At 45.3% G+C, this 26,044-nt stretch overlaps 2 protein-coding genes across 3 annotated transcripts in view; one reads left to right on the top strand and one right to left on the bottom strand.

The window, feature by feature from the left end:
- The window catches only part of LOC309518945 (UPF0538 protein C2orf76 homolog), a 33,786-nt gene extending 24,183 nt beyond the window's left edge, over positions 1 to 9,603 (top strand). Inside the window, exon 7 of the mRNA XM_082199552.1 lies at positions 9,535 to 9,603. Within this exon, the coding sequence (XP_082055678.1) occupies positions 9,535 to 9,586 (52 nt within the window). The 3' untranslated portion in view covers positions 9,587 to 9,603. The remainder of the gene's footprint in view (positions 1 to 9,534) is intronic.
- On the bottom strand, positions 644 to 24,436 carry STEAP3 (STEAP3 metalloreductase). Of its 2 annotated transcripts, none has more exons than XM_082198657.1 (5): positions 24,349 to 24,436; positions 10,760 to 11,254; positions 9,583 to 10,110; positions 5,390 to 5,551; positions 644 to 2,071 (listed from the first exon to the last, which is right to left on the bottom strand). In XM_082198657.1, the coding sequence occupies exons 2-5, from the start codon at positions 11,243 to 11,245 to the stop codon at positions 1,781 to 1,783; spliced, it is 1,467 nt and encodes a 488-aa protein (XP_082054783.1). In that variant the 5' UTR covers positions 11,246 to 11,254; positions 24,349 to 24,436; the 3' UTR covers positions 644 to 1,780. The 2 variants fall into 2 exon arrangements, with proteins under 2 accessions (XP_082054783.1, XP_082054784.1); XM_082198658.1 differs by lacking the exon at positions 24,349 to 24,436 and adding an exon at positions 13,462 to 13,606.
- Positions 24,437 to 26,044: the final 1,608 nt, after the last annotated feature.

Raw genomic sequence — 26,044 nt, forward strand, 5'->3', positions numbered from 1 at the left:
CCACTTTTGCCTCTGGCCACACCCACCACTGGCACACAGCCCCCCAAGGTTTCCTCATAAGGGAGTGTAACCCTTGGACTGAAGAGATTCCTTGCCACCCACTACAAACTTTGCGAGCCATTCCAGGAGACCTTTCCCTGTGTGTCACCTGAAGTGGCTGGAGGGTGAGGTGGATGGGGAAGACCGACATGCTGCAGATGAGGACACAGGAGGACGTTTCATTGGGCAAAAGGCTCTGCTTAGAATCAACTGTTCCATGTTTCTAGAGAAACCAGCTTCTTGTTACTCCCTCTTGGGAATGAAGGTTGCTTTCCAACTTTTGCACCTTTTGTTTGCAAGACATCTTGAGTGAATTCCTATCGAGGGCCAACATGTGCTCAGTTTGCAGCCTGGTTCCTCACTTCACCTAATTTGTTGACATGCTAAAACAATCACTGGCACACCTGCCGTTTCACTTATTCAAAGCTGCCAAAGAGACTTGAGCAATTGCCGCATGAATGACATAGTGGCCTGCACCAGTCAATGGACACCAGTTGTGTGGGAAGGAGAAGAGAGAGAGACAAGCAGGCAAAGACAACATCACGGTTTGGTTTGCTCCAGTTGGACTGTTCCCTCCTCCCCCACCAGCTCAGTCAGGGCCAACTTTACATTTTGCATCATTTATTTGTTCAATATTTAAAAAATCAGAAATTGACTCGGGTTCCTTGGCAGAAAGGTGTTATATAAATGTAACAAATACATAAGTAGTAATGTGTGAATTTGGCCCATGCAAAGGAAAAGTGAGGCTGGAACTGCATTTAAATGTGTGGCAGTTTCACGCTTAGTTCTTCCACTGCAACTACTGATGACACTTTTTGGTTTTGTCCCGTCAGCTTCAGACCATTATGTCGGGTGGGCAAATGCACAGGCTGTGGCATTGGGGCACAGGTAGTTTGTATTGAGATCTACAGAAGGGGAGGAGGGATTATAAACACGTGGTTGCTGTTTTAATGGCAGCGGCGTAATAAACTTAACACGTACTTCCAATCTGACCTAGAGTATTTTTTTTTTTTTTACACCGTTTGTTATCGGAGAATAGGCCCTTCCAGAGTTGCCACTTTGGTTTACGGGTGGACTGATCATGTGCTCTGTGTGATCATGCAGGAATGCTGGCTTAAAAAAAGATAGAAACCATTTGCCAGGTGCTCAGAAAACGCTGTGTCCCACCCCTTTGTTGAATGCATCTGCAGAGTGATTCTATTTTCCTATGCATCATTAAACTGTGCAACTAAAATTGTGCACTGAGGTTTTAAGGCAACCATTCTGCACCCCCTTCATTAGGGTTAGCCAACATGGGCCCCTCTGTGTGTTGTGGACTGCAAGTCCTATCAGTGACAGGCTAGGCAATAGTCAGGACTGATGGAAGTTGTAGTCTAAAACTTCTGGGAGGGGCACCATGTTGGCCACCCCTGCCTTACATCATTACCAATATATTCCAAATACTGCGATGTAAGCCAGATACACAGGTAATGTCTCTCCCCCGCCACATCAAACACCCCCCAAAAGATTTAAGTTTTAAGGCAACCACTCTCCCCACCCCCAGAATTACCAGTATATTCTAAAGCACTGGTAACATTCCTTCCTTAAGTGCCTGAAATAAGATGATAATTATCACCACCATTCAATAATACCAAACTTACAAGCTTCAAAAAACAAACAAAAACTATATTAAAAAACCCCCAGAATCTTGATTGGGCTCTTTGAAAACTTGTCATGATGGAAGAGAGAGAGGGATGCTGGATCACACAGTGCTGCTGGTTTCTCCACTTGAAAATTCCCCTGATGCTCTGGGCAAGGTGAACTTGACATACCTGCCCCTCTCCCACCCGTTCCTGATGCGCCGCAGTCTTTGGTTCATACAAGGGAGCTGGAAGAAGAGTTTGGCCAGGATCACAGAACATGGTACCAGCAGTGTGAGAGTAAAGGTGGGAGGCAGGTAGAACTTGTACTGGCTTTCATCAAAGGCCCTGGTCCAGCCGTAAGTCAGGGTGTGCAGAGTGCTGATCACCAGAGCGACAAAGCCAAGGGAGGACTGAAAAGGGGAGCAGAAGAACAACAACAACATTGTTTTCAGTGACATGGCTGGAGTTTGGTACTCTTGTTTCTCCAAGCGTTGCTTATCCTTTGTATGTAGCCGTATCCTACCCAACGCTACAATCCAATACAGTACACAATTCCTTGGCTGCAAGTTCCACTTTCCTCAGTGGGATTTACGTCTGAGTAAGCACAGGGTTGGTATGCACCTGAGTAGCAGCTTTGAAATGGGCCTTATCCCCAAAGGCGCCCCTCCATCCAGATCAAGTAAGTTTTAATTAGGTCCGAAACCAATGAAAATTATTATTAGTAGCCATGTGAATGGTGCGTCAATAGAACAAGCATGACATGCCCCTGAATGCTAAAATAAGGGAAAGCAGATGGAGGGGGAGATGGAGGCATATAGGCAATATGTGCTTATATCAATTAGCTTTGTCACAATAAGGGACACAGACTTGGAGGTTGAGAGGGGCGGGCAAATCCAAAAAGAACAAGAGATTGGAAAAAGAAAATGGATAGGAATGATATCATGCTGGAGAGGGTGGGTGGGTGGATGCCCTAGTGTTTGAAACAGGCGTATCTATTGGGACCTCCAACAAAGTGCATGTGGGTTCCCTGGGGCTCCTGGCACCCTGAGCAGCCAACTGGACAAAGCCACCACACCCGAACGGCCCTGATTTACCTCCTCCTAACCAAACTGCTAAGCTGTTGATTTCAATGGGATGTAGTTATAACTAATTTGAGTGGGATAGGAGCTAAAATGGGTAATGCTGACATTTTTGTTGTTGTTGTTGTTGTTAGGCCAGATTGTGTTGATGGGAATATATGAGCTTCTAGGGCATGGGTAGGCAAACTAAGGCCCAGGGGCCAGATAAGGCCCAATCGCCTTCTAAATCCGGCCCGTGGACAATCCGGGAATCAGCGTGTGTCAGGGGTTCAGGAGCAGAGGCAAGGGCAAGGGAGGAAACAGAGAGCGAGGAGGAGGAGGCAGAAGAAAAGATGAGTGATGACGACGACCCGAGATCTCCGAGTCTTTCCAGTGAATCAGAAGATTCACAGAAAGGAGCACCAGTGGCCAGGGCAAGGGGGGAGCCTAGGGGGACACCCCAGGAAGATAGAGCCAGAGGGGACTCAGAGGGGAGCAGTTGGAGATCGGGACCAGCGTCACCGCCAGAGAGCAGGGAAGAGGAAGGGGGCCAGGGATCAAGCGCTGGCAGCTCACAACAGGAGGGAGGGCACGAGTCAGGAGTGGCCACACCTCCATCAGGGAGCGAAGAAACGGTCAGACGGAAAGTGGAAGGTTGGGCGCGCGCGCCAAGTTCAAATGCACAGGGAAGTGACGCAGTAGGCAGCCCGGAGAGGGAGCCAGGTCCTAAAGCCCGGCGCAAGGAGACAGAAGGGTCCGGGGGGTCGGCGTCGGAGGAGTCCCGGAGGGAGGAGACCCCGGGGGGCAGAGGGACCCAGAGGAGAACAGTCAGGCGGAAAAGGTGGAGCAGGGCTAGGATATTAAGTTGGTGTACAGGAGGCGGGGACCCAGACAGAGCTTCGCCGATCTAACCATAAGACGTAGAGTTGCACGCAGCAGCTTGAGAATGGGAACTGTAACTCAATAAAGACTTTTACTTAATGATCGCTGGCTAGCGTGATCCTCTGTGAGCTAGGATCGGGGAGCAACTCTGACAGCGTGTTTTTAAATGAGTAGAATGTGCCCTTTTAATTAAAATGCATCTCTGGCTTATTTGTGGGGCATAGGAATTCGTTCATCTCCCCCCCCCCCAAATATAGTCCAGCCCCCCACAAGGTCTGAGGGACAGTGAACCGGACCCCTGCTGAAAAAGTTTGCTGACCCCTGTTCTAGGGCATTTTACTTGGGCAGAATGAAGCTACTCTTTTCAAATTCCCAGACTCTTACAGCGGATTGGCCTGATCAGATGAGCTGTCCTCACATTTACATTCCTGGTCAAAGGCTGGCACAAAGTAATCAGGTCCATTGCCAAGTAATCGGGTCAGTTTTAAGTAATGATTTGTAAAATTTTACAGCTCCCTTTATGCAACCACCACCATCACCACAGTGAAGCAGTTTTAACACAAACCACTCTAACTATAGGTATGGAACAATTGTAACACAAGCCTTTCTTTTCTTATAAATGAGCAAAACTCAGGCAGCTAAAATTCAGCCTAAAATAGATACGGTGACTGGAGCAGGATACTTTCCAGAGATTTGCTTCTGATGAGTCATTGGCATGGATCCTAACTTCCTGAGAGTGAAACTCTGCTCATGAGATCCTGCTGCTGGCGGTGGTGATTTTTTTGCAGGTTCCCACTGTATGTCCTCTGCAAATCCACTCCAGAGTATAGAGGGGACGCTCCAGAACAGCTTGGGGTATGTGCTGGGGGCTGCAGGGGAATTGAGGTAAATGGCCTCTCCCCTCCCTCCAACCCCAACCTCTTTCTTCTAACAGGAAGAACTGTTGATTTGGGAGTCCCTTCTGTTTATGGAAGGGCAATTCAGTATCCAGACCATTGTCTTAGTCCAATGGCTTCCTTAAAAAAGAAAGAGCAGCGCAATCCTATGGATATTTGGTCAGAAGTAAATGGCCACTGGATTCAGTAGGGCTTATTATTAAGGAAGTGTGCAGTGGAGTGTATCCTAATACACATGCATGGAAAATAAATTCTTGATATCGTTTTACAGCATGCATGTCCTAGTAGAGTTCTTCTAAACTAGTTTTTACACACACAAACACGAACTCTCACCACTGGGGGGCAGAGGAACAACAAAGTCCTCTGTTATGGTAATGCAATGTAGAGAAACAAATAGCAAATGACAAAATGTAAAGGAAAATAACAAAAATGGATTTGAACTAGTATTGAATGTATTTGGTGCTGATATTTTCTATATTTAATATAGAACAAATCAGTTCTTAAGTGTCAAAACTATGCTGCAGAACTGTCTGGGGTCCAAAGAACCCCAACACTCCTCCTGTGCACCAAAGGAACTTAGGGCTTGTACTTCTCAAACGGCAGCAGCAAATGTCTTGGGAAACCAAGGGGCTGTGCAAATGCTTTACTGTTGTGTGTGGCTAAAACAGCTCTTGACCCTTCTTTTCAATCTCCTGAACTACTTTCATTACTTTTTCTTGTTTTACAGTGAAAATGAAAAAAGGAAGGTTTTCCCCAGCTACCCTGCACTGGAATGAGATTAGAAAAACATCCCTTGCTTTTTATGTGAACAACAGCCTTGTTGTGTCTGGTTTGGCCCTGGGAACTGCCTTCCCCCCTCCCTCTCTAAAAACCCTTGAATTGCAGCACTTACCTGAATGAAACTGAATTCCCTCCAGTTGAGAGAGTTGGAGATAGAAGGAAGTGAGGTTATGGCAAGCAAGGACAGCAAGCCCAAGGCCATGATGCCAAAAGAGATGTACATCTCCATCCTCCAGACTTCCTCCTCTACCCATGGATCTGTTTTCTTCTCCACCTGAAGGAACAAGAGCAAAGGTGTGTAGGAGCAACAAAAGAGGGTTTAAAAGATACACAGAGTTCGCTCCGTACCCATGAAGCATTTTCATGGGGTTTCTATTCTTTAACAGCAGCAGCCTGGTGGCCCTTCTGTCAAAGGTGGCAATGATTAAATTCTTCTGCACCAGCACATGGCTGACTCCCATTCCAGTCTAGGCATTTAATTCTGCCATTGGCCTCAATCTACTGCCGGTGCAACCTGCCTCCTCTCCTGGACAAAATGAGTTTGCACCAATGTTGTCCATACAGCAACCTTATATTTCATCCATTGCCATCATCATCATTTACAAGTTATATTTTGCAACTGCCACAGAGAATACCCTCTCCTGTGCTGCCAACTCCCTATAAACTACTGAGGACGGTGGAATTATCAAGAAGATAATCTGATCTTAACACTTGAGGGGGTCTCTGAGAAAGGATGTAGACTTTCAGACATTTTGGGGACTGAATTGGGTCTGGAAATTTATTTTATTTTATTTATTAAACAATTAAATTAAGTTCATCCGAAGATCACAGGGCAGTTCACAACATTAAAATACAAATAAAAAGAACACAAAATACTTAATAAAAGCAACCCCCCCTGTCCGAAACACATCTAAAAGTATATAGGGGTTTATGTGTGTTCTAAATGGAAGCCAGGATGCGGGTGGCGCTGTGGGTAAAACCTCAGCGCCTAGGACTTGCCGAACGCATGGTCGGCGGTTCGAATCCCCGCGGTGGGGTGAGCTCCCATCGTTCGGTCCCATGTCCTGCCCACCTAGCAGTTCGAAAGCACCCTTAAGTGCAAGTAGATAAATAGGTACCGCTTTATAGCAGGAAGGTAAACGGCGTTCTGTGTGCTGCGCTGGTGCCAGTTCGCCAGAGCAGCTTCGTCACGCTGGCCACGTGACCCGGAAGTGTCTGCGGACAGCACTGGCCCCCGGCCTCTAGAGTGAGATGAGTGCACAACCCTAGAGTCTGTCAAGACTGGCCCGTACGGGCAGGGGTACCTTTACCTTTACCTTTAAATGGAAGCCAATCCCGTAACCTGGCTACTGCATTTTGGACCAACTGAAGTTTCCTAGTTGTTTTCAAGGCCAGCCCCACTTGCAGCATGTTGCAACAATTCAAGCTGGAAGTTACAGTGGCTTCGCTTCTGTTCCAAAGGGCTGTAGCTGGTCAACTAGGAAACTTCAGCTGGTTCAAAACGCAGCAGTCAGGTAACTGGAAACAGGCATTCCTAGCCACTGAGGTCCTCCAGTGACAAATGTAACTCCAGGAGTACACTGAAGCTACAGACCTGCTCCTTCCAGAAGAGTGCAGCTCTGTTCACAGCAGACTGTCTTCCCACCTCTTGGACCAGAGAACGTCAAATACGCAACGCCTCTGTTGTATCCGCCTCAATTTCCCACTGACCTCTGCAGGGCTTGCCAATAACTTGGCACCTCCATGATCAGACCATGCTTTGCCATTGAAGGCTGCAATTAATATGTGAAATCAGCTCCAGTTTCGAGCTAAGTCCACAAGTGTCGCTCTCTGAATACTTGACTGCTCAGGGCTTAATGGGATTTGGTTTAAGTGCATTTAGGAGAGAAGCGTTCAGGCTAATGGAAAAAAAGAAATGGGATTTGTACTATATTACATAGACCGACACTTAGACCCAGCCATTTATTCCATTAAAATCAATGCGCTTCATGAAGCAAGGATGTTGCTCGGGGGGGGGGGAAGAAACAACGCAAGAAAAGAGGGAAATGGGCATCAACGGCTTGCAAGGGATTTATTTACAAGAATCACAGAAGAGAAATAAATGCAGCTGGAATTAAGAGGCTGTTGGGGGACTGCGTCCCTTGCATCGAATACAGCAAGGTGATCTGGAAGGAGGCTCAGACAATATTAGCAGGAATAAAAAAACTGAAAAGTGCTAACTCATTGCGGCATCTTGCATTCATCAGTATTTCTTAGGCTGTGAGTCTAAGACTGCTAATGTGGAATATATTTCCACTAGCTGCATTGAAACTCCCATGCAATGCTTTGGGGAACGTAAGAAGATCTCTGCTATTAGACAAAAGGCTCATCTCATCTAGCATCCTGTTTTCCGGAGTGGTCCATCAGCTGCTCATGAGAAGCCCTGTAAGCAGAACATGGCGACAACAGCACTCTACAATTTGTGATCTCCAGCAACTGCAACTTAAGAGGCAGGCAGTCTCTGATATGGGGGGTAGTATGCAGACAGCATGATTCATTGCCACTGGTAGCCTTATCTTAGATCGATCTGTCTAATTCTCTTTTAAGCCGTCCAAACTGGTGGCCATTTCTACACCTTGCGATAACGAATTCCATAGTTTAAGAGAAAGAGAGAGAGTGAGAGAGAGAGAGTGTCCACTTTCCTCACATCAGGTATGGTTTTATACAGCTCTGCCACATCCACCCTTTCTTGCCTTTCCCCCCCTAAAATGAAAAACCCGCAAACATTCCAAACTTTACTCCAAAGCAGAGTTGCTCCAGGCCCTTGATAATTTTGATTGCCCTTTTCTGCACCCCCCCCCCCCGCCCAGCTGTACAATAATCCTTTCGGAGGTGTGGAGACCAGAACTACAGACAGTATTACAAGTGTAGCCGCAGCATAGATTTGTATAACGCACTATGATATTGGCAGCTTATTTTCCTAATGAGGGAATTTGCCTTTTTCACAACTAGTACACACAGTGGGGTTGGCATTTTCATCAAGCTATCCATTGTGATCCCAAGATCATGATGGTCAGGCATATCTAGCTCAGAACCCCATTAGTGTACAGTGGTACCTCGGGTTAAGTACTTAATTCGTTCCGGAGGTCCGTTTTTAACCTGAAACTGTTCTTAACCTGAAGCACCACTTTAGCTAATGGGGCCTCCCGCTGCTGCCGCGCTGCTGCTGCAAGATTTCTGTTCTCATCCTGAAGCAAAGTTCTTAACTCGAGGTAGTATTTCTGGGTTAGCGGAATCTGTAACCTGAAGCGTATGTAACCTGAAGCGTATGTAACCCGAGGTACCACTGTACATGTGAAGTTATGGTTTTTTCCTCCAACCTGCATCACTTTACACTTGTTTACGTTGAATTGCATTTGCCAATTTTACTGCTCATTTGCCCTGTTTGGAAATATCTTTCTGCAGCTCCTTGCAAACCTGTTTCATTCTTACCCAGCCTAAACAATTTGGTGTCATCAGCAAACTTGGCCACCTTACTAATCCCCTCTAACCAGGTAGAGGGCCTTCTCGGTAGTGGCACCCACCCTGTGGAACGCCCTCCCATCAGATGTCAAGGAAATAAACAACTATCCGACTTTTAGAAGACATCTGAAGGCAGCCATGTTTAGGGAAGTTTTTAATGTTTGAAGTTTTGTTCTGTTTTTAATGTTCTGTTGAAAGCCAGCCAGATGGGTGGGGTAGAAATAACAACAACAACTCTAGATCATTTGTGAACAAGTTAAAAGCACTGGTCCAAGTACAGATATTTTTTAGGACCAGACTACTTAAATCCCTCCACTGTCTTAACTGGCAATTTATTCCTACTCTCTGTTTCCTGTTCTTTAGCCAGCTACTGATCCATAAAAGGACCATAAAGTGACTTTGGTGAGGGGGCAGAATGAAAAGCTGATTGAAAGTTCAAGTACACAGTGTCTTCTGGATCACCCTTATCCATACTTATTTGACACTCTCAAGTGAGACTTGAGACTTATCTTTGCAGAAACTATGCAAGACTATGTGCTTGGTAATTTTAGCTTTAATAATGCTTTCCACCCCTTTTCCTGGTTCAGATATTAAACTACCTGCCTTGTAATTTCCCAAAATCTTCTCTGCCCCAAGTAGCTTTATTATTTATTTAAATGGTGCTAAATTGACCACTTTCCAGTCCTCAGGTATGGAGGCTGATCTTAGGGACGAGCTAAGATCACCAGCATTTTTTTACACCCACATTATTTGCAGACAGAACAGACCATGTACCAGCATTCCAAAGAATCGGAAGTACAGTACCTGATTGACAGCATCTCTGAGCAACGAGTAACGATGGGATCGCCGCATGGGTAGGCACAAGCTGTACACAGCGTGCAGCGCTGCACAGAAAAAGCTTAGCAGACCTATCTGCTTCCTGTGCTGCAGCCACTGGTCAAGCCAGTCAGGGAACCGCCTATACTTGGTGCAGCGGTAGAGCTGGAAAATGGCCGCCAGCACTCCAGGCAGGTAGACGAGGGATAGCATGACGTAGGCGACGCAAGGCAACGTGGTGTTGACGACCTCCACAGGGATCTTGTAAAACTTGTTCTTTTGCTCCCGGACGTAAGGGTGCAAAACTTGCCGGATGAAGTTGTATGTGTAGAAGCAGAGAAAGAGACCCAGGGCCAAGAAGACGGGGATCTTCCAGGCAGGAAGAAGCCGCAGCGGAATATTCTCAATCTCACGAGCTGAGCACAAGGAGCCCATGTCCACCGGGGTGAACCCCAGCATGTGAGCAATTTCAGCAATGGCACGCTTGGCTTCTTGGTTGTTGGAGCATATGAAGACCTGCAGGAAACAGAGGACATGTGATGGCAGCAACTGGCAAGCAGAGACCAGGAGCACAGGTACGGGGTTCAAGGGAAGGACGACGAGCGACGGCATGGCGAGTGCCATACAAAACAATAATACGGAAACGTCTGAGCATTTCATGTGTACACCTTTGTCTCTGTTGACTCCTATGTACTTCCTCTTCCCAAGTTTCTTGAATTTTGAGGTAAGTTGTAGGCTATGACCTAGACTCCTAGAGAACCTGAACACCAGAGAGGGTGGCTTTTTTTGTTTTTTGTTTTGCAAGGGCTGTCACTAGATTATAAAGACAGCTTAATTGATTGTTTGAATTAATTCTGTTTGACTCAATCAGATAATCAATCCATTTGCATAAAAATCATGGCTCTCGCAACTCTGAGGCCCAGAATTTAGTGTTTTACTTTAAAGGAAGCTGAGTTTTGGGGTTTTGCTGAGGTGTATGCAAGGCAGCAGGCTGTGTGCTGTTTGTACAAGATATCTCCAAACTGCAAAGAGCCCTGATCACAGGTATGAGAAAAAATGTATTGTAACTGCATTTTTAGCTATGTTTTCTCTCCCCCCCATTTTCTCTCTCTCCAAGTGTGACAGGTCTGGATGTATATACACAACCGATATATCAGAACAGTACCTGCTTATTCCCGTCCCTTGGGCCTGACTGTAACGTCCACGCTGAGATGACGTTAAATCCTTTGACAACAGTGCATGATGGGAAAAGTGACGCCAAATACTCAGCATTTGATTCTTTGTGATGGTTGATTTCATCGTTGTTGCTGACATCCACCAGGATTTTGCCAGACAGCTCATCGCTGAGGTCGCAAAGTGTGGTGTAATGTTCTCTGAAAACCGCCACAAAGATAATATCTGTCTTCTTTATAGCATCTGCCTGGAAAGTTACTTCAGCTGCTGATGGAAAGAGGGTGGCATTGCGCTTTGGGTTCCGGCTTCCAATCACCACTTTGAAACCTGAGCACACCAGGCGCATAGACAAGGAGCGTGCAAAGTCACCACTGCCCAGGATCCCCACCGTCGTGTTACCAGTGGTGGTGATGAGGCTTGCATTACTTTCCACATTTTGTCGGCCGAGGAGTGGCTTTGCCATGTCACCCTCCGGCATCACGATAAGCTAAAGCAAACAAAACACAAAGTCACATCAGATACCCGGCTGAAAATGGCGCCCCCACTTTGTATGAAAGTTGTGGAATTTCTTCTGGGACCAGTTGCAGAATCTTTTTTTCCCCTGAAGTCCAGCTGGCACCACCACTGGCCATCTTTTGGGGCCAGCTGGAAGTCCACCCTTTTCTCCAGACCTTCTGATTTAGGAGCCCTGGCCTATCTAGTAGTATGCTGACAGATTGAATGATTTATGTAGCGAATTGCTTGTTTCAATGTTTATTGATTGGTTTCATGCCGTTTGGTTTGACAGTGAAGGGTGGGATATAATTTTGCAAACAAACAAAACAAATAACATTTTAGAGCTTAACAGGAAATCTGTAAATGGGTGGTCTCTTATTCCTAACTGGTAAGTGAATGTATGTCTATATTTCAGCACTCAAGATAAACAGCTGGGGTTAGAATTGCAGCCTTATGCCACATTATCATAATTGCTTCGAGTAGATTAGCTTAGCCTGAATTAATTTTAACCATCTTTTTTTTTTGTTCACATATTCAGGGTGGTGAAAGCATGGGACGAATCTCTTCCATCCTCCAACACATTGTTTTCTTGGCATCTTTAGGCTTTGCTCAGCCCTACCTTAATCTATGTGTTTTACTCTGGAATAAATATTTAGGAAAGTTCTCACACTCATGAATATATGGATAAGATGGATCAGTGCCTTTTGCTGCTCTGATGCAAATAAGCCTTGAGGTAGCAGTCACAAGAGTGAGGTAGCTACCATAAGAGGGTTGATTGACATGTTTTCTATTGCTCTGCCCAACATACTGGTGAGAATAGAGTGCAGTTGCAGACACATGTTAAGTTTTTGCCTTTGAAGGAACACAGGAGTAGACAAAGCTTGAGTCAGGCTGTGAAAGGTCACTTGGGTTATTTTTTCGTTTGCGCTGCATTGTAAGTAAGAAGTAGTCTTAAAGCAAAGGTGAAGAATTTGAGATCCTCCAGATGTTGATGTACCCCATCAAGCATGGCCAATGGTCTGGGATGGTGACAGAAGCCATAGTCCTACAACATCTGGAGGGCCCACAAGTTCTTCATACCTGTCTCAAAACAAAGAGAAATGCATTTCTGAGCGAGTGAAATAAAGATATATTAATATTCAACACGTCAAGGTAGGTTTTTTTTGCTGGCGACTTCTCTCACAATGGGCCCACAGCACTTCAAAAGCACAGTTACGTTCTCCCTAAGGAGCAGCAAACTGCTCTGCTCTCTTTCATAGCTTGGCATTTATATTCTGTAATTAAGTGCCATTCAGAAACGGAAGAAAGATGTGTTTGCAAAGTTTTGAGAGAAGCAGGTTTTTGTTTTGTTTTTCATGGGGCAAATTGATGGATGATGTGGCTTGTGCAAACACTGACAATTAAATGGTTGAAAAATGTAAGCCAAGCCAAGGTGCTTTAAAGGAGATGAACAGGCATGGCCTCTGTAATTAAAGGTGGATTAAATAAACTCCCTTGTTTTAAATACTGCGCTATCATGAGCTCAAGGCGATTAAGCCAAGTTGTAAGATGATTGTTTAAGAAACAGTGTGGTCTAGCAGAATGGCTGGTAAGAGCTAAAGTATGCATCTTTGGTGGTCCAAAACCTTATTTTGCTGATTCACATGTAATGTTTATCTGGGACTGGTCATACATACGTACTCTGCTCTTGTTTCTCCTTCCCATAATTGGCACTTATTCTTAAGAGCAGTGGAAATAACTTCAACCTCAATGCAACCAGGAACAGGTCTCATCCAATGTTGCCAGTCTGAGAGGCAGCCGTACTGCTGGTTGAAAAGTACGCTGATTTCCTAACCCATATCCCAAGGACAGCAATTTCTACTCCTCTTCAAGTCAAAGAGGTGGCGAAATTGATTTACCAGTTTCCAAGCAGCCCTACTTAATTCTACTCCTGACAGAGAGTTCCTTTAATGTCAGGGCACTGGTCAGAAGGAAATAAAATGTGCTCTGCTTTATATTATTTTTAAAAGGCTGCAGATAAGTGGGTAGGCTCTCATTTAATCATGTCATTTTAAAATTTACATTTTAATTTTTCAACACATCTGGTATAAATTTGGGCACTATATTAATTACTCAGTTCTATACATATTTATTTGGTCTCAGGACTGTGCAGTTAGTCATCATTAAAGGAAGATAGGAAAATAAGGAGAACATCAGCACCTGAAATAAACGTCAGTTTTAACCGATTTTTCTTTTGAAAAAGTGGGCCCCCAAAAACTTCCTGCAGCTGCTTCATTATGAGGGAAACAAAGTCATTTAATTCCTTCCTCAGATCTGGAGAGGCTTCTCTCAGAAAAACTGAGCAGGTGCCACATCCCTGCTGTGAAGTGAACAGATTTTGGTAAGAAAGAGACCTTTTAATCAAAGACTCTTTTTTTGTCTCCAGCTCCACAAGATATCCCAAGAGTCTCTCCATCCATAAAGAAAGTTAATAAACCTGACCCATCTGCCTACAATTTGCAGTTACAGCAGCAAAGATGCTAAGCAGAAATCATATATATCTCAGCACCACCACCAGTGTAGAGGAAAAGTAGAGCCGCTGTGTTGTTGTGTTTAGAGCGTTGGACTAGGATGTGAGAGGCCAGGGTTCAAATCCCCCACACAGCCATGAACCTCAGTGGGCGACCTTGGGCCACTTACCATCTCTCAGTCTATGCTATTTCACAGTATTGCTGTGAGCATAAAATAGGGAAGAGGAGAAACAAGGATGCCACACTGAGCTCCTTGTAAGAAAGCTGGGATATTATTATTATTATTAAAATGTAGAGACCATTTCATGGCACAAATCCATCAAAGTGGAGCACACTGTTAAACAGAATTAAAACACAGGAACACGAACTTGTAAGAATAAAATCATTCTACAAATTCTAGACCAATAAAGCCACCCATGCAAACGCTTAAAAAAACATGAAACATTTCCTCAAATATAAAATTGATCTTCCGTAAACGACTGAGTTGCACCTCAGGGAAAGCCTTCCCAAACAAAAATGTCTTTAGCAGGTGTCTACACAACACCACACTCAGTACCTGTCTGATTTCAGCTGGTAACTGATTCATGAGAGCTGGAGATGCAACACTAACTGCTTGGTTTCCAGGAGAGGTTAAGCACACCTCCGATATAGCAGCAGCAGTAATATCTAGCAAGACAAATTTACGAAGGTGAGTGTGTGTCAGTCATGGTACCTTTTACTCGCAGGCACAAGCAGCAGTATGTGAGGCAAAATTAATAGTAAGGCAAAGGCTACTCCTTAACCTCTTTTGAAAGTTAGGAAACTGACGGTATGATCCTTTGCATGTATCTTTGGAAGTAAGTCCCTCTGTGCTCAGTAGGGTGTAGTCCCAGGTAAGTGTACTCTGCATAAGACTGCAGTATGAGAGTGGGAGGGAGGCAGCCACCTACATGTCTAGAGAGTGCCAAAAATTGGGAATGTGATTTGCCCGATACGTATTTTGTGCTTCAGGGCAAGAAAATGTGCTGTTCCGATTTCTCTTTCTGGGACATCAGGGCTTCCAAAGCTAGGCTACAACATCTAGAAGGACGTCCAATGCAATTGCCACACATGATACATTGTGCATAGCTACCTCCCTTGCCCCCATAGCTACAGGAGAGATATTTAAAAATAAGACATGATTGCGAAGAGCCTGTACCTCAAACATCTCTGTTTGCCCAGTTTGAGAACTGGAAGAAGTCAGCATGTGAGTTAATATGATGCCTTTATTTGCTATAATAAAAAACGCAGTTTGCAGGATTTTCTGAATGCAGTTACTCCTCCAGTGCAATAATGGAATGACCTGCATGAATCCATGTCATAATAAAGAATATAATTACATTAGAATTTGATAGTGTAACTTTAAGCCTACGTTCTTGTACAGCTGTGTTGTATTTAGTGAAGGGCTTTCCCACTCTTCTAAAAGTCCATGTTGATTGCGTTATATCCTATAGGGCAGATCTCCAGTCTGTGAGAGGCTTGCGTGTTCTGTTCTTGCCCAATAAAAGCAGCATGGAGCAAATCTATGGGGAAATACTGTACATGGGCTTTAACTGAGCAGAGTCAATTGCTGCCACCATGGCACCATTGCCATAGGGGTGCGAGTGGCGCAGTGGTATAAACCACTGAGCCTCTTGGCTTGCCGATTGGAAGGTCAGCAGTTCAAATCTGTGGGATGGGGTGAACTTCTGTTGCTCTGTCCCAGCTTCTGCCAACCTAGCAGTTCAAAAGCACACCAGTGCAAGTAGATAAATAGGTACTGTTGTGGCGAGAAGGTAAACGGCGTTTCCATGCGCTCTGGCTTCCGTCACGGTGTTCCGTTGCACCAGAAGCGGTTTAGTCATGCTGGCCACATGACCCAGAAAGCTGTCTAGACAAACACCGGCTCCCTCGACCTGGAAAGCGAAATGAGTGCTGCACCCCATAGTCACCTTTGACTGGATTTAACCATCCAGGGGTCCTTTGCCTACCTTTACCTAATGCAGGAGACAGAACCAGTTCTTGGGTGTCTAAGCAAAAGGACAAACAACCCTTTTGCTCCAACACTGAAACCCTAGTATAGATCATATGTTCTGCTGCTGGAGCACAGCATCCAGCCCAGAAGGCATATTACATAACCAACTGTGTATAAATATAGTTATTTTTGTAGAGCAGATAAAAGTCAAGGAGTTTGACTCAGCATTCTACTTAAGCACGTATTTAACACTAAGGCACTAAGAGCATAACTGAATCCCCTTGGGATTGAATCGCAAGGGCTTAGCTGAATCAGGTTCTTAAGACTATAGACGCTATAAAGTAGGCAGAGTAACATCATGGCCATCTGCAAGATTCCCAATATCCAAACAGACACCACAAATAGCAACAGCCCTTTTTGACCGCAGTGCAGGAAGCCCTGGCTCCTCACAACTATGAAAAGCTAATGGCTGATTATCTAAGGGCTCTTTAAGACCTTTTTTTCACATATTTGTCTTTTATTTGTAGCAAACAGTTTCCATATAGACTGCTTCAAGGAAGTCTCATTTTTCCAAGCAGTCAAAAGACTTTATTTTCCAGTTCAGAAAATGTGATGCTTCTCCCAGACAGCACAATAATTGCTGTTGCAGTTTAATTGTGGAATATGGTTGTGTAAGGGTCATAAGCATTTCTTGTGTACATTTAAATATGCATTTACTGACCAGCAAAATACCTCTCAAATTCCATTAACTACTCAAATACCTGGCGATAATAGTTTTTTTTAAAGAACTCTTTCTTTGGAAAGTCTGAAAATGTTAAAGGTTGTTTTGATAATAATTGCCAGAGATTTGTTTGCTTGTCTATGCATAACAGGTGTTCACATTTGATACCATCACTGCCAATGGGCCAGATTCAACTTTGTTGTTGCGCTAGCAGAAGCCAGCACACTAAGTCCTGCTAGCGCAACAGGGCACTGTGGTCAATGAGCATACAGGAAAGGTCTTAAAAGAGGCTCTTGTTGACTTGCAGACCCACCACAATGGCTTCCGCCATCATGCCAAGAATGTTATGATTCCACAAAGATTTGCCACAGAAGAACCTAGCATAGCAATCAGGGCCAATTATGAGATTAACTATGCCATGAAATATATCCATTAATCTTTCAAACCATTGCTGTTGTTGCTACTCTCTGATTTTATTTTGTTTCTGCATTCCTTTTAACCCAGACTTTTGCCAAGCTGGTGACCTCTAAATGCTTTTGACCACAACTCTCATCAACGCCACAGCCGACATAACTGTGCTGGCTTTGGCTGATGGAAGTTATGGTCAAAAACATCTGGAGGGCATCAGCTTGGCAAAGACTCATGTAATCTACGTGATCCTCCCCAGCATTTGAGATGCACTAATGATGAGGACCGGTTACAAATTATATCCTTCACTGAGGCTAGTTTATCTTCCTATTTCTCTGCAAGAGGTGTGTGCAGCCTCCTTCCTCTGTTGTCCTTTCAAAGATGAATGGCAAGTTAAAAGATACCTGTTTGAAAAAACTTTGCTTGCTGATTGCCTGTTTCTTATTTAAAAACAATATTGATTTTATTGGGACCAGTTGCTTTTAATACTACCAATTTCATTCATTTAAAGCATTACAATAAATAAAACTAATAGCAAATCTTAAAAACCCTAAAAACCAGAGCTATCAATAAAAAGCAGCAGAATAAGAGATTACAATAAAAACCTCCACTGATTTAAAAGAGAAAGCAGCTAATATATATTATTACAATTTTAAGTTTTTGAATTGTTCATCTATCTGAAACTTCACAGGGTTGTTGTGATGATCAAGAAAACCTGGAAATTGTCCCTTGGAGTCTTTGTTTGTAAAGGTAACTAAGGCAGGCTATGAATCAATATGGGCCCACTCAGGGATCAATAGTTTTTTGGGGGGCTAGAAGCCTCTTTGGTCAGATAGCACTTATTAGGTAGAGCCAGAGATTTGTGGAAATGGACCTCACCATTCTAGATGCATGACATAACATGACTGGTGGATGGTTGATTGAATTTAGCATGCCAGAAGCCCCTACTCATGATAGGCAATCAAGTAACCAATCTTAAATCCTACCTGTCAGGCCTCTGGAAACTTGCCCAGTGCCTATGCCAAACAACCACCAGTAAACAAAGTTAATTCTTTCCCATTAATAAGAGGTGACATTTACTGCTCACATCTCCTGTTGCTTTTTGCTACCATTACGCAATCCCTAAGGACTTTTGATGATCAACCATTATTTTAGCCTAACAAATAATGCAAATTTACAGTTTTCATGGCAAGGGAGTCAAGAGCTCCCCCCCCCCCGCACCATGTGAATATATATTCACACACACACACACACGTTCACAGAAACGGAATTGGAAGTCTAATTGTTTCCAGAAATTTGCATTGCGAATTATTTTCTGAAGCTGTGTTTCACAAGAGGCAATGCTAAAAATAAATATCCAAAGCCAAGCCTATCATTATCACTATGATAATTAAGCACACTTGCACTTACTGTGCCTTATTTAGTCTACTTTGGAAACAAAGACTTTGCAATAATTTTAGAATCTCTCTCCAAAGACACACAAGGCTGCAGGCCATGAAGGACATGAACGGAATTAGAGAAGAGAATGTGAGATGAATTTAGGTGGAGTATGGGGACAGGAAACAGCATAAAGGGTTGTGGAGCTAGCTGTAAGGGAAGTTTTTAATGTTTTATTGCTTGCTTTCTTTCTCTTTCTTTCTCTTCTTCTTCTTATTACTCTGTTGGGAGCTGCCCAAAGTGGCTTGGGAAACCACCCAGATGGGCAGGGTATAAATAATAAATTAATTATCATTATTGCACATCTGTTGGATTCTATTTCCTCATAATTATATTTTTGGAGATGTGATTTTTTAAAAATAAAAATGCTTAGCAGATGCTGGCACGACACGCTTTGAGAACCTTTGATCAAGATTATTTCCATTTAGTCTCTTACTGGGGATGTTCAAGGGCAAAGTCAAGGCATTCTTGGATGCTAGACTAAACAACTGGCATCTATAATGCATATTTTCCTACGTTTTTGTTGTTGCATAATTCACTCAATCTTGGAGATATTTTTCCCCCTTCAGTTTTTGCTGTATGCAATTATAGCATATAAAACTGCACCATCAAATTGGTATCTGCTACAACAAGCAGCACAAAGAGTCTTAGTGTCATATTTAAATCTTTTTTTAAAAGGAGGGGGAAAAAGCTTTGCAGGAATTTTGATACTATAAGCTACACCTCCTTTCCCAGCATGTTTGGCCACGCCAGGAAGTGGCATATTTCAATGCGCACATTGTATTCAGAAAGCAATTTAAATGTTCTTAGGAGAAGAGCTCATATTCCTGTATAATATATGTGTGTGCACCAGCAAGGACAAAAGGTGTGTGAGTGTGAGGTGGGGGGTCTTGTACAAACAGATGCCATATTTGATGCATTCATTAACTTTCTGTCACCTAACAGCTTGCTGCATTCAGGATTTGATCTTACCTGACCTTATATACTCACACAAGCACCAAAATCAATATTTGATATTGCTTCCAATCCCCTTTCTCATTTTCCGGAACTTCAGTACATTTTGGAAGATTACAACCCTGACTGACTCCAACCACAAACAGCCAAGCACTAGGTCCACAGTCCACTGGCAAGTTCTCCTGCACAAACACCACCACAACCAGTGAGTAGATGCACATTTTATTTTATTTTATTGGGCAAGAAAACTTCTCAGCTGCCCTAAAGTAATTTGAAGAGGCTCCCCTACTCTTATTCTTCTTATTCTTATTATTTGTATCCCACCCATCTGACTGGGTTGCCCCAGCCACTTTGAGCAGCTTCCAGCATATACAGAAACATAATAAAACACCCAGCAATAAAATGTTCCCTGTACAGGGCTGCCTTCAGATGTCTTCCAAAGGTTGTTTATCTCCTTGACATCTGATGGGAGGGTGTGTGCCACTACCGAAAAAACCCTCTGCCTGGTTCCCTGCAACCTCGCTTTTCACAGTGAGGGAACTGCCAGAAGGCCCTCAGAACTAGATCTTGGTGTCTGGGCTGAATGATGGGGGTGGAGATGCTCCTTCGGGTCTACAGGGCTGAGATCAGCAGCAACACTTTGGAGGATGCTATGGAATCAGATGTAGGTTGCCTCTAGTCTAGCCTATAAGAACTTTTGCAAGATGGATACTCTCACACACTGGAAATTTAGGTCTGGGCAATTAAAGTGAAGTGAAGTACTTTGTCACAACATATCCACTTAAAAGAAAACGCAGTGGGCCTTTTGCAGTTAGGAAGGTGGCATGGAAATGCACAGGCAACATGGGATGAATGACCAATTGACAGGAAGATGTATATGCTCCATGCAGGCAAATCAGGACAAACGTCTACTTTTGTACAACCTCCCAACAAATCCGAACAAATGCTCAACGAAGAGTGAACACTGTCGAACCTCTGTGTGAGCTTTGTACAAGCAAATCAGGACGAGTGCTATAGATAACTCTAGGTATAATGAAGATCCTGGGGCCTAGCTGCTTCACTCACTGCTGGGGTATCAAAACTGTTCAGGTACTTCCATAAAATACCAAAACCTTGAATTGGTACATGGAGAAGAACCCTTCTGATATACCCTAACAACTAAAAACCTAAAGGCTTCTCTCTCCCTTTCTCCGCTCTGAAACTCAAAGCGTGAAGCCCCTTCCTCATCAGAGTGGCCACTTTTTCTTTAGTCAAGTTTCTTCTTCTTTATTTATGTTAATGCTTTCAAAGCAGCAAAAGCAAACCTGGGAAGAAAAGGGATGAAAACTCAAGCGCCGTCTTCATTTTTAACATTTAGCATTCTGCTATGTGAAACCACACCAAACCCTTAATGTCCCATTCTTCATTATTACCTGGGTGAAGGGAAGCATCTTAAACCCCAGTAATTCAAGTTCAGCAGAAACATCATCTGCAGAGTGAAACATCACTGCCTTCTCCCCCTCCCCCACATGCACACGCACAATGTGAGCTAAAGGCCCTTTCCAGAGAGTCGCTACTTTTGGGGTGGGACTTAGCCACATACCGGCAAATTCAGCACGTGAATTATAATTTATTGGGAGGCTGTGCACAACATGTCCACTTCTTGCCCACAAGCTGGACTTTTTGTGATAAGAAAAGTGATGGGGAAATGCAATGGAAATTTGGCACAGTGGCTTTCCCACAAATGTGGTGCAAAATCAGGATGAATGCTTGACAAATAGGTCATCTGGAAGTCTCCTTAACTCTGATCATGGGAGAGAAGTGCTAATAACTGGGCCATTACAGCATTTCTACAACACCTCCAGAAAAATTAAGAGGCATTAAGAATTGGCAATAGAGAATGGCACAATTATCAACCGATACCAATAGTCTCATGACACCTTAAAGACAAACTGATTTGTTGTGGCATAAGCCCTCTGTGGACACCTGGCAGCCCCTCTGTATTACCCCACCTCAATATTATTCCAGAGGGTCCCCTCCCCAGGCTTCCTGAGCAGATTTCCAGGGAGCACAGGAAGCTACAGGGCAAGTTGCTGAAAACTGTTTCTGGGAGAGCAGGATCTTAGGATCTTAGCCTTAGTCTTTCAAGGTGCCAAAAGATTCTGTTGTTGTTTCTACTGCAGCAGATTAACACAGTTGGCTCTCTAGAAATTCGAAACCAGATGCACACTGACCGAGAATAGCGACCATATGCAAGGTCAGAGCTTTTTTTTTTTTTTTTTGCACAGGGTTGAAATTAGCACGGAAGACATCTCTGCTCACAGGTCGCAATCCTAAGCGTTGGGAGTTGGTCTTACTGGATCCTGTAGGGCTTACTTCTGAGCAAATGGGACTCAGTAAAGTGCATCAGAACCAACCCCAATGCATGACCTGATAACTAGTAAGATACATTCACATTTATCCTTCAATCAGCTGTAGTTTCCTCCAGCAGTACAGTGGTGCCCCGCAAGACGAATGCCTCGCAAGACGGAAAACTCGCTAGACGAAAGAGTTTTCCGTTTCGGAGGTGCTTCGCAAAACGAATTTCCTATAGGCTTGCTTCGCAAGACGACAATGTCTTGCGAGTTCCTGCTGGTTTTTTTTCCTCCCCCCCTTTTTCTAAGCCGCTTAGCCGCTTATCAGCTGATCCGATCAGCAGATAAGCCGCTAAAAGCCGCTAATAGTGCTAATCCGCTAATCCGTCAATGGGCTTGCTTCGCAAGACGAAAAAACCGCTAGACGAAGAGAATCACAGAACGGATTCTTTTCGTCTTGCGAGGCACCACTGTAATTTACACAGTACAGTGGATGCTCGGGTTGCAAACGTGATCTGTGTGGGATGCACATTTGCAACCCGCAACGCTCGCACCCCGCATCTGCGCACGCGCAGGTTGCGATTTGGCGTTTCTGCGCATGCACAAAGTACAATTTAGCACTTCTGCGCATGCGCGACCGCTGAAACCCAGAAGTAACCTATTCCAGTACTTCTGGGTTTCGGCGGTCCACAACCTGAGAAGGCTGTAACCCGAGGTATGACTGTAAAGCATTTACTACCTACTGCTTTGGTAGTACAGTGGTGCCCCGCAAGACGAACGCCTCGCAAGACGGAAAACCCGCTAGACGAAAGGGTTTTCCGTTTTGGAGGCGCTTCGCAAAACGAATTTCCCTATGGGGTTGCTTCGCAAGACGAAAAAATCTTGCGTGTCCCCGCAGGTTTTTTTCGCTCCCCTCCTTTTCCTAAGCCACCTATCAGCTGTTCCGCTGAAAAACCCGCTTAACAGCTGATCACGGAAAGCCGCTAGACCGCTGTAGCGCTAATCAATGGGCTTGCTTCGCAAGACGAAAAAACCGCTAGACGACAAGAATCGCGGAACGGATTCTTTTCGTCTTGCGAGGCACCACTGTATGGAGGAGACAGAAGAGGAGTACTTTGCAGATGATGTTTCTGCTGAACTTGAATTACTAGGGTTTAAGATGTGTGAACGGAGCAAGGTCTCTCTGTTGGCTGTAAACAAGAAATGCATGCAGGTGGCTGGAACAGAAGCTAAAACAGAAGCTCCAGGGCCAGCGTGGGCTTGCAGAAGAGGGACAACAGAGCTCCAACAGGCTAGTAACATAATGATGATGATAATAATAATAATAATAATAATAATAATAATAATAATAATAATAATAAAATTTATTATTTATACCCCGCCCATCTGGCTGAGTTTCCCCAGCCACTCTGGGCGGCTCCCAATCAAGTGTTAAAAACAATGCTCTTTTTTTGCAGGCTAGTAACTTTTGTAGTTCAAGGGTCCGAAGAGATAACACACCCCACCCCACCCAATACTTGCTTATCAGGGGGCCTACAGAACAAACGTGCCTAAGACTGTACATACCATGCATTTAAGACACCCCTCAAGAATCCTGGGAACTGTAGTTTGTTAAGGCTGCTAGGCTACATGAAGGGTAAACTATAGTTCCCAGTTCTTGGGTCTGGGTGTGCTTTAAATGTAGGGTGTGCATGCAGCCTTGGCCACATGTGATGTTAACAGTATGATCCCATTTACTTGGAAGCAAGTACCATTGAGTTCAACGAGACAGTCCTGGAAGTCTTAATCAGAACATTATCAGAGAGCAGTACTTTTTTTTTCTGGGGGGACGCATACCCCTAAACATTTTGTGAATCTAAGTTTGGCCTCATTGAGGGGTAGTATTTCAATATAAATAGGAAAACGAGAGTACCCCTAAACATTTTTTTAAAGAAAAAAATCACTGTCAGAAGGCAATCATATCTATACACACACACACACCAGAAAGCGGAGCAAGCCCGGGTGCTCCCCTCTCATTCAGGTTTTCAAGACATCCTTCCTATGCATACTATACTAAATCTTCATGGGGCGTGGGGGGGGGGTCAGGGAAAGGGCCTCCCTTCTATGGGAGCTCCTCTGGGGTGGGAAACGATAAAGTACCCCTGCCTTTGTAACAGAGGGAAGGGTGGGGAACCGTGAACTACTGACCCCGAGGACACCACCTTTCGGAGCCTATTTCTACAATGCGATACCAAGCAAACACAACTCGGAGGCGGCGAGGCTGAACGGGGCCAGGGAGACAGGCGAGCAAATGCAGCCGAGGTGGTCAAGAGGAAATTGGCCGTGTCCTTCGCGCGCGCACTTATCCACCCCACCCCTTAAAAACAAACTGTGTTTTCAGAGAATCATGGATTGGGTATTTGGCCTGTGGGCTTCGGAAAGGCCAAGGAGGAGAGACCCTACTTTGAGGCCTGCCTCTTACCAGAGAGAGAGAGGGGCGCGCGCAGAAAGAGCTCTCTGCGCGCAGGCAGACGCCTTTTGGGGCGGCCCGGAGCCTCCCCGGGTCTCCGCGCCCTTCCTTGCCGAGTCCCGGGAGCGCAAGCCCGCTCCCCTCTGCGGACGGCGATCCAGTTCCGCGTCCTCTCCCCCCCCCCCGCCCGAGTTCCTCCTTGACACCTGCGACCAGCAAATGGCATTCAGCCGGAGTCGCGCTGCGCTCTCGATGCGCGCTCGGCTCCCCAGCCGCCTCGCCACATGGGGCTGTTTACTCACCGCTCCTCGGGCCCCGGGCAGCGAGCAAGAGCACGCAGGCTGGTTTATGGGCGCTCGGAGCGTAATGGAGTAAGCGCGGGACTCCGCCTCTTCCCTCCCTCCCTCGCCTGCCAGCCCGCCCGCCCGCTTCCCTCCAGCCTCCCTCCCTTCCCCGCCTTTGCTTCGCGTGAGGAGTCGACCTGCCTCGCCTCTCCTTATCCAGGCCAGGCTGTGGCGCGTTGTGGCTTTGGGCATCTCTCTGTGCAGACATATCGTGCCAGACCCACCCACCCAGATGCAGCCCTAGCTTGGTCGGTGGTGACCGCAGCAACAAGCCACAAGGCAGGAGCAGTCCTCTAGCAAGAAAGCTTCCTAAAGCCATATAGGACCAGGGCAACGTGGGGTAGCTTCAGCAGGTCCCAGGCACTGCCCCAGGTGGATTTGGGGGTACATGGAGGCACACACCGTTGTGACATTGCGCAACATCTTTGTGGATCACAGGTGGCTCTCCTGTTGAAGCAGTTGCCTTAGCTTCCACTTTCCTAGGTTTGGGACAACATAAGAGGGCCTTAAGGGATGCGGGTGGCACTGTGGTCTAAACCACTGAGCCTCTTGGGCTTGCCGATCAGACAGTCAGCAGTTTGAATCCCTGCGATGGGGTGAGCTCCTGTTGCTCGGTCCCAGCTCCTGTCAACCTAGCAGTTCGAAAGTATGCCAAAAAGTCTGAATAGATAAATAGGTACTGCTCCAGCGGGAAGGTAAACGGCATTTCCATGCATTGCTCTGGTTTCGCTGTTCCGTTGTGCCAGAAGCGGCTTAGTTCTGCTGGCCACATGACCCGGAAAAACTGCCTATATGCGACTGAACTTAACTGTCAGGGGTGCTTTACCGTTACCTTTAAGAGGGCCTTAGTTTTGGTCGATGTTGGCATCAACAATAGGGTGTGCCTCTGGGGGTGAAGTCAAACGGCTGTGTTAGTAGCACTGAAGTGCCATCCCCAGGGTGCAAGCCTGGGCAGTGTGTGTGTCTAGGTCCTGGGCTGCCCAGATGACAAGAGGCCTCGCTGATATGACCCTAAGGAAAGCAAAACAATACATTTGGCACCAGCTTGGCTGCAAAGTGGCAGCAGTTTTCCTTGATCAAGGAATAATGCCAGTACCATTTGGTGATATACTTAGCATAGCTGTTTTTCCTGTTTACTACATGCAGAGAGTTTTGCTTTGGAAACAAAAAATGTTGAGGCATTGTTCTCAGCACCACAAGGTGAGTTAGCGGCTAAATAAAGTTGATTTGTCATAAGGCCCGAGAGCCTGCACAGAGCAGCAATCAAACCTTTTCAGCTGTCCAAGAGCTGGTCTCTTAAAGGGGCCATGCGCCAGGTATTTTTACAATTGATATGAGACCATGTGTTTTGCTTTATTGTAGGGCTGTCTGGCCCAAGCCAGGATAAAGCTGCTAAACCAAAAGAAGTAAGAACAGGAGCTAAGGGAATAAGAAGAGCTTAGTGAATCAGGCCAATGGCCCATCTGGCCCAGCATCCTATTCTTACAGTGGCCAGTGGCGTAGCGTGGGTTGTCAGTACCCGAGGCAAGGCAAGTAATTTGCGCCCCCTAACCCGTGGATTTGTGCCCCCTAACCCGTGGATTTGCGCCCCCTAACCCTAACCCCCAGATGTTGCGCCCAGTGCGGCCGGCCCCCCCTGCACCCCCCATGCTAC

Source organism: Podarcis vaucheri, assembly GCF_965113315.1.
Source record: "Podarcis vaucheri genome assembly, chromosome: 1".
In the NCBI taxonomy this organism is placed as follows: Eukaryota; Metazoa; Chordata; class Lepidosauria; order Squamata; family Lacertidae; genus Podarcis; species Podarcis vaucheri.

Bases quoted from the DNA above. Each gene is read 5' to 3' on its own strand.
- STEAP3 (XM_082198657.1), bottom strand. From the start codon at position 11,245: ATGCCGGAGGGTGACATGGCAAAGCCACTCCTCGGCCGACAAAATGTG. The intron at 10,111-10,759 runs GTACTGTTCTGA...TGTTTCCTGCAG, and splicing joins CAAGGGACGGGAATAAGCAG to GTCTTCATATGCTCCAACAA. The intron at 2,072-5,389 runs GTAAGTGCTGCA...TCCCCTTTTCAG, and splicing joins GGGAATTCAGTTTCATTCAG to TCCTCCCTTGGCTTTGTCGC.